The sequence below is a fragment of the Sus scrofa genome, chromosome 4 (assembly GCF_054392235.1).
Source record: "Sus scrofa isolate SSC_HxYL_T2T_F1_AM1 chromosome 4, Sscrofa_HxYL_maternal_Yorkshire_Landrace_v2.0, whole genome shotgun sequence".
NCBI lineage: Eukaryota > Metazoa > Chordata > Mammalia > Artiodactyla > Suidae > Sus > Sus scrofa.
Window position 1 is genome coordinate 73,214,606 of NC_139386.1, and position 14,304 is coordinate 73,228,909.

Below are 14,304 nucleotides of genomic sequence, written 5' to 3' on the forward strand. Positions count from 1 at the left end.
ATATATGATATAAAAATAGCCATTTGAGTCTTAAGGTCATTGTGAGATTTACTTGCTTGGCTGAAATACACATCCACCTAAAAATTAATGTCACAAATGCAATTAACCATTTTATAAGGATATTTAAAGAGTATAAATAAATACCCATAAATTGGGAATGTGTTTTAAGAAAACGAATCACAAATAATGTAAGCATGGTATAGTATAGATGTCGATGTCCAGGTTCCAGAATCAGACCTGACTTAAGATCCCAGCTCTGCTACTTTCTCGCTGAGCAAGTGAGTTGCTTTTTGCCTCTTTCCCCATCTATGAATGAGGACTGAAAACAATGCTTACGTGATAGGGAGGGTATCAGTAGTAAGAGAGAGTAAAAAGCGCTTTGAGCAGTACCCAGAACATCGTAAGTCTTCAGCTGCTGTAACTTTCGATTTTCAAAGTCTCGACCATGCAGTGTATGAACCACACTTCTGTGATGTTAAGTTAGAGCTCATGACAGTTCATGAGAGTATAGGAATAAGTTGAAAGAAACGCTTAGCTCACTTTACCTATACATGTATTAATTGAAAAACAAAATAATCATTGGCTTTTCAGAAGCAGTTTATCCGTTTAGACATATTTTGGAGCCATTTGGAAAGATCATGATTAAAAGGGTGATAATTTGCATTTCTTGAAGTAAATCAACCGCTTTCCATTTTCATTAACTTCCCTTGGACTGTCTAGAAAAGACAAGAGAATGTTACTAAAATTAAATTACAGGAGGAATGTTTGGTTTTCATTTCAGTGTATGCTGGAAAAAGTTGGAAATTGGAATTTTGATATCTTTCTATTTGATAGACTAACAAATGGTAAGTGAAGAATTTGACTTCCTCTCATGCATTCCCTCAATTGCTGCCTTGATGGTACAGCTGCTCCTAGGTTGCTGCTTTCCGTTACTTAGGTTAGGAGCCCTCTGCTGGCAGAGGGAGCATCATTTTGTTAACTGCATTTTTTGATTATTAGTCTCAGCAGTAATCAAACTTACTATCACCATCCCTTGGCTGTTCCTAATTAGTGCTCCTGTTATTAATAAACCCAAAGTGAACATTACGATCGCATTGTTCCTGATTTTTCCTTTTTTGGTTTCTTTTGGACTGTAGCCACTTAGAGTGGCATCCTCTGATCATGTATTCCAGTTTGGATAGCCCAGATACGTTGTGGAGGAATGAAGTTTTGCGAGATGGTCTTTCTTCTAGCTCTGTGGTTCCCAGGCTTTTCTTTCTCTGCACACTCAAGAGAGAGAGATGGTGCGTTATAATCAGCAACAGTGGTTACTTCTGGCTCTGCTTCTCCATGGTGGTGTGGGCAAGAGCTTGTGGCTTCTTTAGGGGGTGGATCAGACTCTATACAAAGTGTGAGCAGTTTGAAAACAGGTGACTCTGAACTGTTTCCCTCTCTGAGTTTTGTTTTGCTTTTCAGGAAGTATTTTTCTCTCTGGGAACAGGAATGGATTTCCCTTTGGGAATTATTTTTTATTTAGGGTAAAGTTTTAGGCGTAAAATGTTGGTGATACTTTAGTCCAACTAGATGTTGCCCCTTTTGCCTTGATACCTTTTAAATAAAGAAAGCAGAGTGGAAGTTCACTGAGAGGAAGTCAGTTCTGATTGCTGAGAATGAAATATATGTGTGATTCACTGTTCTACTTTGAAATCACCTGTTTTTTCTTATTTTACTTTGAAATAAAGCTCCCTTTATAAGGAAGCCAGGTAGGGGAAATGGACAAGCAAATTCAACATTTTTCATTTTTCTTTTTTTTTTTTTTTTTTTGTCTTTTCTAGGGCCACACCACCAGCGGCATATGGAGGTTCCCAGGCTAGGGGTCGAATTGGAGCTGTCGCCACCGGCCTACACCACAGCCACAGCAACATGGGATCTGAGCCGCATCTGTGACCTACACCATAGCTCACTGCAATGCCGGATCCTTAACCCACTGAGCGAGGCCAGGGATTGAACCTGCAACTTCATGGTTCCTGGTTGGGTTCGTTAACCACTGTGCCACGACGGGAACTCCTCAACATTTTTCATCTTGGGGATCAGTGTGGGTCTAGCTTTTTAGCCTCACTGCCTTATTCCCTTTGAGCTGTGTGGCCAGGCCTAGTGAGAACACCTTTCTGATCACCTCTTTGCCTGTGTGCTGCTGACCGATAACAAACTGGACTGACTCGGGCACAGGTGGAAAGACAGTGAAGTCCACCTCCTCAGCAGGGCCTCCCTCCCTCCTGCTGCCCTGCCTTTTCGTGTTTCCTCTTTTCTCTTCCTTACCACCACCCCCCACTCTCCTTTGGCCTCTGGTGACTCTGTCTGCCCCCGCTTCCACTCTGGCCTGTCCCCACAGAAAGGGCTCTGGTATCATTTACACAGCTGTCCTGTCCTACAGCCTCCCCCTTTTGAAAATATAGGTGCCTCAGCTTCTTTTTAGATCTGGGAAACTCCCTTTTCCTAATGCAATACAAATATTGCTTTAGTCATTATCTCAAGATAAATATAGATAAGAGTGCCGCCCTTAACACCTTCAAGGTCTAGTTAGCCTCATGTAAACACCAACAGCTCATGGCCTATTCTTAGTTGCTTGGGACACTTGTCACTCACTGAAATAGTTGATTGTTCTTCTCTAGATTTTATTTTTAAAAAGAATGTATCCTGCTAGTTGGGGGTGTGGCAATGAAAGTGGAGCAAGGGTGACAGTGTAGGATGGGCAGGAGTCATAGCAATGGTCTGCGTTAATTTAGCTCTTTTCTTTCCTTGACTCACTTTGAGAAACAAATGGGCAGAAGAAAATTCCTTAAATTTTCATTATTGAATTTGAATTGCTTTTATTCAAAGCTGCTTAGCCTGAAATGAATTCTGGATGATATCTGTACATAGTATCCAAGTTTGTAATTTTCCCTTCTTGCTTGTTGATCCCATGTGTTCTTTATGTTTTATTCTGGTGATTTTCCCAAATGCCATTGTGGAGAGGACAGGGAAGAAGCAAAGTTCGATGATTCCCACCAAGACAATGGCTCCCAGCTGGCCCCCTGCAAGGACTTCTCTCTGGCCAGACACATTTGATCTTCCTTTTGCAGGAATGAGTTGTTACATGAGATAGCAAGATATAGCTCGTCCCCACTGAGAGCTCCCTGGCTGTGAGGACCCTCGTTGCCAGGCAGGTGTTATGGCCATAGCCTAATCCTGCCAGCTCCCATCTAGAATCACATCCTAAAAACTGTCAAGGGCCATAACACCTTGGACAGCTCTGTCCTTTGACATACCTCTACATAGGATCGCTTTTCTAGAAGTACAGTTTTCTTTTCCAAGAAGGTATTTGTTTCCATTTTCATGTAAAATAAGTTATTCTGTGCCCATTTCTTGTTTAGTGAACCAACTGAGCATCCCTTGCTTTGAAATGTTCTGTTGACTTGTGTTCTTATTCACTGGTATTAAGCCAGTTGGTATCTTAGGAACTGAAAATGAGAAAAAATGTTGCATATGCAGACTTTGATTTTGCTGTGGGTGGTACACTTGATGGATTGGTTCTGTCAGATTCCTTTAAGGTCCTTGGTGGAAGACATTAACATTTCTTTGATAATTTATTTCATTAGGCTTGGGAAAAAATGGGGGGAGAGCCCTGTGTTACCTAAATAGAATGAATATTCTTTTCTTTTTAATTGAGGTACAGTTGACTTAGAACATTGTATTAGCTTCTGGTATACAATGTTACTATGATTTGCTATTTGTATATACCACAAAAATAATCACCACAGTGAGTCTACTTAACATCTGTCACCATATGTAGTTACAAATTTTTTTTTACTGTGATGAGAATTTTCAAGACTTACTCTCTTAGCAACATTCAGATGTGCAGTATGGAAAAGTGTTTATTCAGATCATTTGCCCATTTTTTGAAAACCAGATGGTTTCTTGAATATATATTCTGAAATATCTGTATTATTAGCCATAGTCACCATGCTGTAAATCATATCCCTAGGACCTAATTATTTACAACTGCAAGTTTGTGCCTTTTGATCAGCTTCCCCTATTTTGTCCACTCCCACAATCCCCACCAATGGCAACCACCAGTCCGTTCTCAGTGAGCTTGAGATTTTGCTGTCGTCATTTTAGATTCCACATAAGTGAAATCATACAGCATTTGTCTTTCAGTTACCTCAAACTCCATCTGTGTTGTTGCATATGGCAAGATTTCTTTCCTATTTATGGCTAAGTAGTATTCCTTTGTCTATATACCAAGTTTTCTTTATCCATTCATCTATCAATGTGCCCTTAGGTTGATTCCATGTCTTGACTATTGTAAATAATGCTTCAGTGAACATGAGGGTGCAGGTATCTCTTTGAGATATGATTCCATTTCCCTCAGATAATATCCAAAAGTGGGATTGCTGGATCATATGGTAGTTCTACTTTAAATTTTTTGAGGAACCTCCATTGTTTTCCATAGCGGCTTCAGTTTTCTTCACATCCTTGTCTGCAGCAGCCATTCTGACAGGTGTGAGGTGATTATCTTGTGGTTTTAATTTGCATTTATCTGGTGATTACTGATACTGAGCAGCTTTTCTTGTACCTCTTGGCCATCTGTATATCTTCTTTGGAAAAATGTCTGTTCAGATCCTCTGCCCATTTTTTAAGAACCAGATTATTTTTTGAATACGTACTCTGAAGAGTCTGTATATACCCCCAAGAAAAGTTGTTACAGCAGTAGAAACAACTCTCTTTATATCACAGTTGGTTCCAGACCACGTGGGCTCGTGTGTGTACTGGTAGAGTGTTATCAGAATTTGAATGTATTTTAGCATTTAATTTCTTAAAGGAAAAGATTTGAAATGGCTTTTCCTTTGTTTGAAGGTGCTGTGTCAGGTGGTTTTTAGGAAGTCTCTTGGCCGCCACATCCTTTCCAGTATTGCTCATGCAGATATTATTCCAGTTAATTTACTCAGCCATGGGTTTCTGTTGACAGTTCCTTCAGGCAGTTTTGGATAATGGTTATTAGCCCCTTTGTCCTTTATAATTCTTCATAAATGTGATTACTGTAAGTTTTCATCGTGGACCTCATTAGGTCTTCTCTACATGTTGGTAAGAATCATAGATTTCTTTTAAGAATACTGTAATCATGCTTATGCTGTTGTTATTGTCTGAACACTGGAAGTAATGTGTGAGCTCACACACCTTTAACACAGAGTGTGTTTAATTGTTAGAATGGTATAGCAGGAGTTCCTGTCGTGGTTCATCGGAAATGAATCTGACTAGCATCCATGAGGATGTAGGTTCGATCCCTGGCCCTGCTCGGTGGGTTAAGGATCCCTGGTTACCATAAGCTGTGATGTAGGTTGCAGACTCAGCTCAGATTCTGTGTTGCTGTGGTGTAGGCCAGCAGCTACAGCTCCGATTTGACCCCTAGCCTGGGAACCTCTATATGCCATGGGGTGAGGCCCTAAAAAGACAAAAAAGACACACACACACACAAAAAAAAATAGTACAGCATATGTGTGCTATACAGAATCTAGAAAACTTTGTGAAACATAATAGACGATATTTTTAAAATGGAGATTTGTACCTTGGAAGGGAAAACTAAACATTATAAAAATGGTGGTTTTTCCAGACTTCGTTTCTATACTTGGTGTGACTCTGGTTGCAAAGCAGTGGGGTTGTAGTTGAAGGAAATCCCCTTGCATGTAGTAGCTCTTTCAGAAACGTAGCTGTGGAGGGGGATGAAGGGACCAAGAGAGTCAGAGACTCATTGTTTCAAGGATGAGAGAATCTGCAGCATGGCCCGAGGCAGGTGCTTATTGAGACCACACAGGGAAGGAGGGAGGGACAGCTATTTTGGTTCCGTGGTACGGGGAGGGGCATTGGTATATGTAGCTGATGACTCAGAAATGGAGGGGTTGGTTTTTGAAAGAAAGTGAGACTGAAAAGTTTTTGTTTTTGTTTTTTTTTCTGTGAATTATGAGGCTTTTGAGAATGAGAAGGATGGGTGAACGGGGAGTGAGTGTGTTGAAGTTTTGAAAAGAATAGGGAAGGCTTGAAAATAGGCATTTTTAAAATATGGAAGAACCATTTCACTAGAAAAAGCATAGTAAGATTACTGTATAGTTGACTGAATTTTCCAGTGATAGGAAACTGCTTCGTTTGTGTTTCCCGACCACTGCCACAGCCTCAGCAACTCTGACTTTCTGCTGCAAGTATGGTGGGGCTTAGTGTGGTTGAGCATTGGGTTTTGACCTTGAGCAAGTCCTTGACCCCTCCTCTTGGCCCTGTATGTTTACGAATAAGAGCCTCCACCAACAAGGTTGCAGCCAAGGCAGTTTGCTCTGGGACAGCCTGTGCCATTAGAGCAGGTGAGGCGAGGAGGGGGGGAATGTCCAGGAGGAGGTCTAGGGCAGCCACTTTTTGGATGCTTTGGGAAACTGAATTAAGCTTACTCAATGTGGGACCATTTTCAGAGTTTTCTAATGATTCTAATTATTTTGGTGTCTTTTTTAAAAACTACTCTATTCAAAAGTGTTTATCTTCCAGCTGTTTGGTCTTGGAAAAATTAAAAAATATTTATTTTTTTAGAATGAAAAAAGATGTGATATTTAAAATACATAACTGGGAGTTTCCCCTTGTGGCTCAGAAGTAACGAACCTAACTAGTATCCATGAAGACTTGGGTTCAATCCCTGGCCTCCATCATCGGGTTAAGGATCTGGCTGAGCTATGAGCTGTGGTATAGGTCGCAGACTTGTCTCAGATCTGGTGTTGCTGTGGCTGTGGTATAGGCTAGCACCTGCAGCTCTGATTTGACCCCTAGCCTGGGAACTTCCATATGTCGCAGGTTCGGCCCTAAAAAGACAACAACAACAAAAAAAACTGGTAAAAATAATCTGTATTTTAGATAGACAAAAAGTAGCAAATAGGAAGTAGTACTCTTAATGTTTTATATTCGGACCCACCTGTGGAAGCACAATGCAAAGTTACATTGGCTTTTGTTCCTACTAATAAATATCTCCTCTTCTTTCTTTTTAGGAAATAGTCTAGTAAGTTTAACTTTTCATTTATTTAGTCTTCATGGATTAATTGAGTACTTCCATTTAGATATGATGAAACTTCGTAGATTTTTAGGTAAGTGATTCTAACCCATTTGCCAATAATAAGATTTATGTAAGAATTTGTTTAACTCTTCTATCAGTTGTATCGGCTATTGTTCTAGAAATAACAACCCCAGTTACTGTCTTAAAACAATACCCACCGATTCAGCTATTTAGCCCCATGTCTGCGAGGCTTGGGGTGCTGCTTCTGGTGTGGCTGACCTTGTTTGTGTACCTGACCTTGACCTGGGTGAGCAGCACATCGGCTCCGTGGGCCTGAGCTGGGCGCTCAGCTGGGACCCCGGCCCGACCTGGCTCAGCTCCCCACGGTCTCCCGTTAAAGTCAGAGCTGGTGGAGGAGCTTGGCACCATAATAGTCATGTTAGAAACAGAAAGAAAGAATGTAATTCTTTTGCAAGCTGGTTCAAAGAGCCAGTTTCCAAGAGTGCTGGTGTGGCCAGACCCAGTGTTGTCTGAGCTGGTCAGGTGGGGCAGCCTCGAAGGCCCAGCGCCAGGGACAGGCTGGTGAGATGTGGGCACAGGTTTGCCATCAGTCCCTCACATCAGCCACAGCATCTCACAAAGACGACACAACTTTTGTCCTTTCCTAAGCTTCTGAAGGCAAAAACCTTAAGGATCAGGTACATTGCACCGGGGTCTCCTCTTTTTTTCTGATCCCAGAAATCTCTTGACAATAATCATCAAAGACTATTGTGAATGTGTTTTAGTGTGCAGTTTCTCTAGTCTGCCAGGGAAATGGGAGTCTTTCACCAAATAAAGAAATATGTTAGAAAAAAATTAGCATGAGGATTCTTTATTTTTTTAAGGAAGAAGATAATATTCTTTGCTTTTAAGTACCAAACTAAGATAAATATATTGCCCAGGACTTCTGAGAAACTTTTGATACATATTTATTTATAAATTATATGCATAATTCAGTACTAATATATAAACTATAAAATATATACAAAAGCAGATATTAACAAGGGTATTTAAAAGGCCACTTTAAAGGGCGGGTTTGTCCAGAGTAAATCGAGGCTCGTGATGCTCTTCCCCCTCCCACCTGTGAGCCCTGCTCCCACCCTGGGTTGGCTCCCTGTTCTTGGAGGCCACTGGCTTGAGGGTTCAGCCTCGGGGCCATTGTGCAGGTTTGATGTTGGCGGTGGCAGCTCTAGCCCCTGGTCTTAGGCTGCTTTTGCCCGACAGCAGAACAGACCCTGAGCAGAGAAGGCAGGACTGCCAGAAGATCTTTCCTTACTACTGAAAACTGACTCCAGATCCAAAACTCCCCTCACTGGTGAAGTGTCTAGAGGATCATGTTCACAAACTCCAATATCTATATTGTTGTAGTAGCTTCATAAAGATTTTTGTTTCTGATGAATTCCTAGAATAGTACCTTGCACAGTGTTGGTTGAATGAATTGTACTGTTTTTGTTAAACTCAGAAACTTTTTATTGTTTTATGTTTATATTTGTGTGTTTTGTTTTTGTTTTATTTTTATTTATTTTTTTAGGACTGTACCTGTGGCATATGCAAGTTTCCAGGCTAGGGGTCTAATCGGAGCTGCAGCTGCCGGTCTACATCACAGCCACAGCAACACAGGATCCAAACCACATCTGCAACTTACACTGCAGCTTTCAGAGATGCTGGGTCCTTAACTCACTGAGCAAGGCCAGGGATTGGACCCACATCCTTATGGATATTATGTCAGGTTCTTAACCCACTGAGCCACAATGGGAACTCTGAGAAACTTTCTTTAAATTAAGGAAAAGTCAGAGGAGTTTGGCACAATGCTAGATTAACATTTTAAAGAAGAAAAAAAAATTATAATTTTGACACAAATACCTTCTCATTAAAGTTTCAAACAGGGAATTTCTGCGCAGCTCAGTAGTAACAAATATGACTAGTATCCATGAGGACTGAGGTTTGCTTCCTGGCCTCACTCAGTGGGTTGAGGATCCAGCATTGCCGTGAGCTGTGGTATTGGTTGCAGACACAGCTCAAATCAGGCCGGTGGCCACAGCTCCAATTTGACCCCTAGCCTGGGAACTTCCATATTTAGGCGGTCCTAAAAAGCCAAAAAAAAAAAAAAAATGTTTCAAACAGATTAGCAGTCAAAGTGGTATTGATGCTGTAGATGCACATGTGAGTGATTAGCATCTCTCTCAATCTGAACAGTGAAAAGTGTGAGTGAGTCATTGCTGTGACTTTTGTACTTGTACCTGCCTCTTATTTGTGATTACATCTGGGATTTTTCCTTTAATGCAGTTATGATTCAAGAAGATTACCACAGTCAAAACCCTTACCACAATGCAGTCCACGCTGCAGATGTGACTCAGGCCATGCACTGTTACTTAAAAGAACCTAAGGTAAGGTGTTGACCTTTACAGTCAGTGAAAACCCTGAGAAAATGCCTTCAATTTAATTTCACACAAGGAATTCTATCTAGTCACCTGTGATGGAACATGATGAGGGTAATGTGCGAAAAAGAATCTATGGAGTTCCCGTTGTGGTGCAGCAGAAACGAATTTGACTAATATCTGAGAGGTTTCCGGTTCGATCCCTGGCCTCTCTCAGTGGGTTAAGGATCTGGCATTGCTGTGGCTGTGGTGTAGGCCTGCAGCTACAGCTCCGATTTGACCCCTAGCCTGGGAACCTCCATATGCTGTGGGTGCGGCCCTAAAAAGACCAAAAAAAAGGAAAAAAAAAGAATATATATATATATATATATATATATATGATTTAATCAGAATCAGAAGCTTCCTCCACAAGAATGGGCGGTAGCTGGCTTGGGTTTCCACATGAGGCTGCATTTGTAAGTGCCCAACTAGGAAATTGTGACTGCCAAGAGGTGAGGACAGCCAGCGGGGGCTGGGTGGGCGGCCCCTCCCAGGCCAGGTCAGGTCATTTGGCATTTCTGCTGCGCTCCCCACGGGCTCTGTGACAGCAGGGACAGCTACGTGGTGAAGAGAGCTGCAAAGAGAAGCAGGAAGCTTCACATAGCTGCCCCAGCCAAAGTGGGAAGAGCAGATCCGGAGCCCTGCCTGCCAGGAGCTGTGGGCAGCCCGGGCCGGGAGAGGTGGTGGTCATGGGGGGGGGGGGGGGATCTCCTGCGAGTCAGTGGTGAGGACGCGGTGTCTGCTTGCATTTGGGAATGAAATAGGCCGAGGAGTGGAGGAGGAGTGCCCTGGGGAAAGGATGCAGGCAGAGGCCAGGGGCTCCCCCAGGTCCATGCGGTGATGTTTGAGCCGACTATCCATGGGGAGAGACCAGAGCTGGAGAGATTGCTGAAAGCCGTGTTTGCCGTTTCCTATTCCTGGAGGCTCTACAGTTACGTCTGCATGCACTTCCCCTCCTTCTGAGCCCTTCTCCCCCGGGGCCTCAGTTCTGGCTGGATGTTGGGAGGGAACTGAGCTACTTTGTGCCAGTTGATGCCAACCCTAAGGGTACAGCCACCTGGTTGCCAGCCTTCTGATTTTTCAAGAGATCACAGAATCTGTGAAAATGCCTCAATTTTAAAAGTATACTTTATCATGACATTTTTTTAAGAAAATCAACTTTGTTGTGACATCATTTATAGGTAGTAATAAAATGCATACATTTTATGTGTACAGCTCTGACAAATGCATATTCCCATGCGCCTGGATTTTTAAATTAAACTTTAACAAAAACTCTGGGCCAAGTCTGAAGTGTCTGTTTGACAGTCTGTGGGAGAAATTGGTACGTAAGCAGCTCACAGCCCAGGACATGCACGCAGAGGGCAGTGCCACGTCCCATGGGACACAGAGGAGGTAAACCTCCACCCCACCTCCCCCTGGATGCGCCCAAGCAGAGGCCAGGCCCCGGGGAGGTAGGGTGGGTCCTGGACACCAGGCAGGGCATGAGGGCTGAGAACGTGCAGGGATAAACGTGCTTTCAGACTGTCTTAGCCATGCAGCTCTGGCAGTACTGACTTAACTTTTAGCCTTCAATGATTCTTATTTTAAATGCTTTTTGCCCAAGCAGCCTTGGTAATTTTCTTATCTCTCATTTATCATCATTGATATACTCAGTGAACTTCTTCAGGCAAAGCTTCAATAAGGATATAAATAAAATCACTAAGCTCTAAAATGCAAAATTCCCTTTTCCTTTTTGTCATCTACATTTAGAAACAGTCAAAGTTTTTAAAATAAATTCTTTTTAAAAAAAGCCTTAAGATTGTATCTCTTTTATTTCCTGGGCGTTCACATGACATCGCATTGTCAGGTGTTTTCATTCATTCATTCTCTTTATTTCCCTGGTGCTAGGAATCCAGTGGAAAATAAGATAGGAAAGTCCCAGCCTTTGAAAAGTCCACCTTGTGGGGATTGGGGGGCTGATAAACAGAATTTTGACCTATGCAAAGTAACCTAAACAGAATAGTGTGCTGGAGAGTAACTGGTGGACGGTGAGAGCTCCCAGCCGTTGGGAGGGTGGCCAGGAAGCCCAGGAACTGAAAGTGAGTTTTTGAGGAGGAGGCAGCGGTGGAAATCCAAGGGCAGAGGGAACTATCGAGGGAAAGCCTTTCCTGTGGTATTTAGCGAACACCCACGGTATTTATCTCAGCTTTTATGTCCTATGATTTATAATATGAGAGATAGTGGCTGGACTAGTCTCAGTGCAAGAAGAAATGTTTGACACCCACATCTGTCATACACGTTTAGAAAGCACCGCCCTAATGTAAACCTGAATAAAAGTGGGCCCTAGGGAGTTCCCGCTGTGGCACAATGGGTTTGACGGCATCTCTGCTGCACCTGGACACAGGTTCGTTTCCCGGCTGGGTGCAGTGGGTTAAAGGATCTGCAGCTGTGGCTCAGGGTCGGATCTGATCCCTTGCCTGGGAACTCCATGTACCATAGGGTTGGCCAGGGGAGTGGGGTGGAGCAAGGGGTAGGGAAGGACCCTCTGGCAAAGTCACTATGGCAGGACCTGAAAAGCGCTGTAGGAACACAGGTCAGTCCTTTCTTTCTTTCTTTCTTTCTTTTTTTTTCCCCCTCCTTTTTAGGGCCAAACTCGAGGCATATGGAGGTCCACAGGCTAGGGGTTGAATGGAGTTGTAAGCCGCCGGCCTACACCACAGCCACAGCAACTCCGGATCCTTAACCCACTGAGTGAGGCCAGGGATCGAACCCACATCCTCATGGATACCAGTCAGTTCGTAACCTATTGAGCCACAATGGGAACTCCCAGATCAGTCATTTCAGTCATTTGCTGGGGAGGGGGCTAGAAGCAGAGAATGGAGGGGGTGTAGGGGGGCAGTAGAGTTGGGCCTTTAGGGATGAGTAGAAGTTGGCCAGGAAATGAGAGGTAGTTCATGAAACAGGTAACATACTCAAGGTGATCTTTTTTTATCATCGAAATTTTCAAGTAGGTGAGTATTTTATATCCAGTAAGATGAGGGAATGATTTTTGAAAGTTAAACTGTAATTGCTAGTTTACAGGATTGCTTTTCCTGAGTTGAATCAATTTTGGACGATTTCTGAATGTACTCACCCTTTGGGAGGGGATTTAGTTCTACTCTGTTACTCAGTAGCTTCCTTAAACATTCAGGACCTCAGAAGTAGCCTCGCATTTAGATTCTTCCCTGAAACCCAATAACCAGTTTGTTGATAAACAAGCACTCTACTTTGTCCACTTAAAGAGCTGCTAAAAGTGTAGATAGCACCCTTAGTGTTCTCATCACAGGCCTCCTTTGTTTGATCCTGGCCACAGTAGCAAAAATACTCAAACCAGTGTTTGTTTCAGAGCCTTTAGTTCCCAAAAGATGGTTTATACTCTAGCTGCCATCTTAACTAAGCTTGTTTAAAATGAACCAGCGTAAGGACGAGCTGCGTCAGTAAACCCCATGTGGGCAGGGACGGGGTCACATCACACCTGCCCCCACTGTCGGCAGAGGCCAGCCCCTGGCAGGTGCTCTGAGGCCCAAACAACAGTCTGGAAAGCAGGAAAAGGGGAGGAGACTGCGGACACTCCTTGGAAGCTGATTGAGTACTGTGCTTGCAGTGGTGCAGAGTTGGTTTTGCATTTGTCTGTAATCAGTTTTTTGTCACACTCTAGCTTGCCAGTTGTGTAACTCCTTGGGACGTCTTGCTGAGCTTAATTGCAGCTGCCACTCATGATCTGGATCATCCAGGTGTTAATCAACCTTTCCTTATTAAAACTAACCATTACTTGGCAACTTTATACAAGGTTAGTACAGTTTTGTCATCAAAGTTCAGTGTTCTTGCATTCTAGAAGATGTTTCATGTTTTAAAGATGAAAGTAGGAAACAAATTCTGAATGAATGTTAGAATTTTAACCAGATTAATCAGATGAATACTGCTTACAAATAATTCTTTATGTTCAGAAAAAAAGACCTAACCATTTAATAACTCAGATGTACCCTTTTTTTTAGAATACCTCAGTATTGGAAAATCACCACTGGAGATCTGCGGTGGGATTATTGCGAGAATCGGGTTTATTCTCACATATGCCGTTAGAAAGCAGGTAGGTCGGATTAAGATAAAATTAATTGGTTATGAACTATGGAGATTAAGTTGGAAAAACAGTTTTATAAAGTTTTAAAAATTATGTGGTTATACCCAGGTATTCCACAGTTTTCGGATTTTGTTAAATTTATTGGGTAAATTTAATTTAATGGGTAAATAAACTTTTCAAGTGTATATCAAAATTTTAGTAATTTAAACCTATTCTACAGTACAGTCCATAGTATTTTTTTAGTAAATTCTTACGAAAGATCACTCTGTAGATATTATACAGTCTACTTCAGATTCACCGTGTCTCCATCATGGTTTACTGCTTATTTATGTAAATAGTATATTTACATTTTATGCTCATTTGAGTAAAACCTTAGGTCCTAACTGTAAAGGTAAATAAGGTAGAAAGTAGACATTCTGTGAGATACCAATAATACGTACAGTAAATCTTATGACACTAGGGAAAAAAAAAGAAAAACCAGAGTAAACATTCTGTATATGAACTCTTTCCTTAGGAGTTCCCATTGCGGCTCAGTGGTAATGAACCCGACTAGTATCCTAGAGGATGCGAAGGGTTTGATCCCTGGCCTCTCTCAGTGGGTCAAGGATCCAGCATTGCCACACACTGCTGCGTAGGTCGTGGATGTGACTCAGATTCAATTCCACCCCTAGCCTGGGAACTTCCGTATGCCGCAGGTGCGGTGCTAAAAA

At 42.4% G+C, this 14,304-nt stretch overlaps 1 protein-coding gene across 8 annotated transcripts in view; it reads left to right on the plus strand.

Annotated features, from left to right (window-relative positions):
• The window catches only part of PDE7A (phosphodiesterase 7A), a 117,005-nt gene that overhangs the window by 93,553 nt on the left and 9,148 nt on the right, over positions 1-14,304 (plus strand). For 6 of the 8 annotated variants that reach the window (XR_014843716.1, XM_085022277.1, XM_085022276.1 and 3 more), the window contains 5 exons: positions 782-845; positions 7,038-7,133; positions 9,368-9,468; positions 13,175-13,306; positions 13,512-13,603. Coding sequence is in view for 7 of the 8 variants with exons in the window: in XM_085022276.1 (XP_084878402.1) it covers positions 782-845; positions 7,038-7,133; positions 9,368-9,468; positions 13,175-13,306; positions 13,512-13,603 (485 nt within the window). In the remaining variant the exon portion in view is untranslated. The remainder of the gene's footprint in view (positions 1-781; positions 846-7,037; positions 7,134-9,367; positions 9,469-13,174; positions 13,307-13,511; positions 13,604-14,304) is intronic. The other 2 variants (XM_085022281.1, XM_085022282.1) reach the window with 1 other exon arrangement.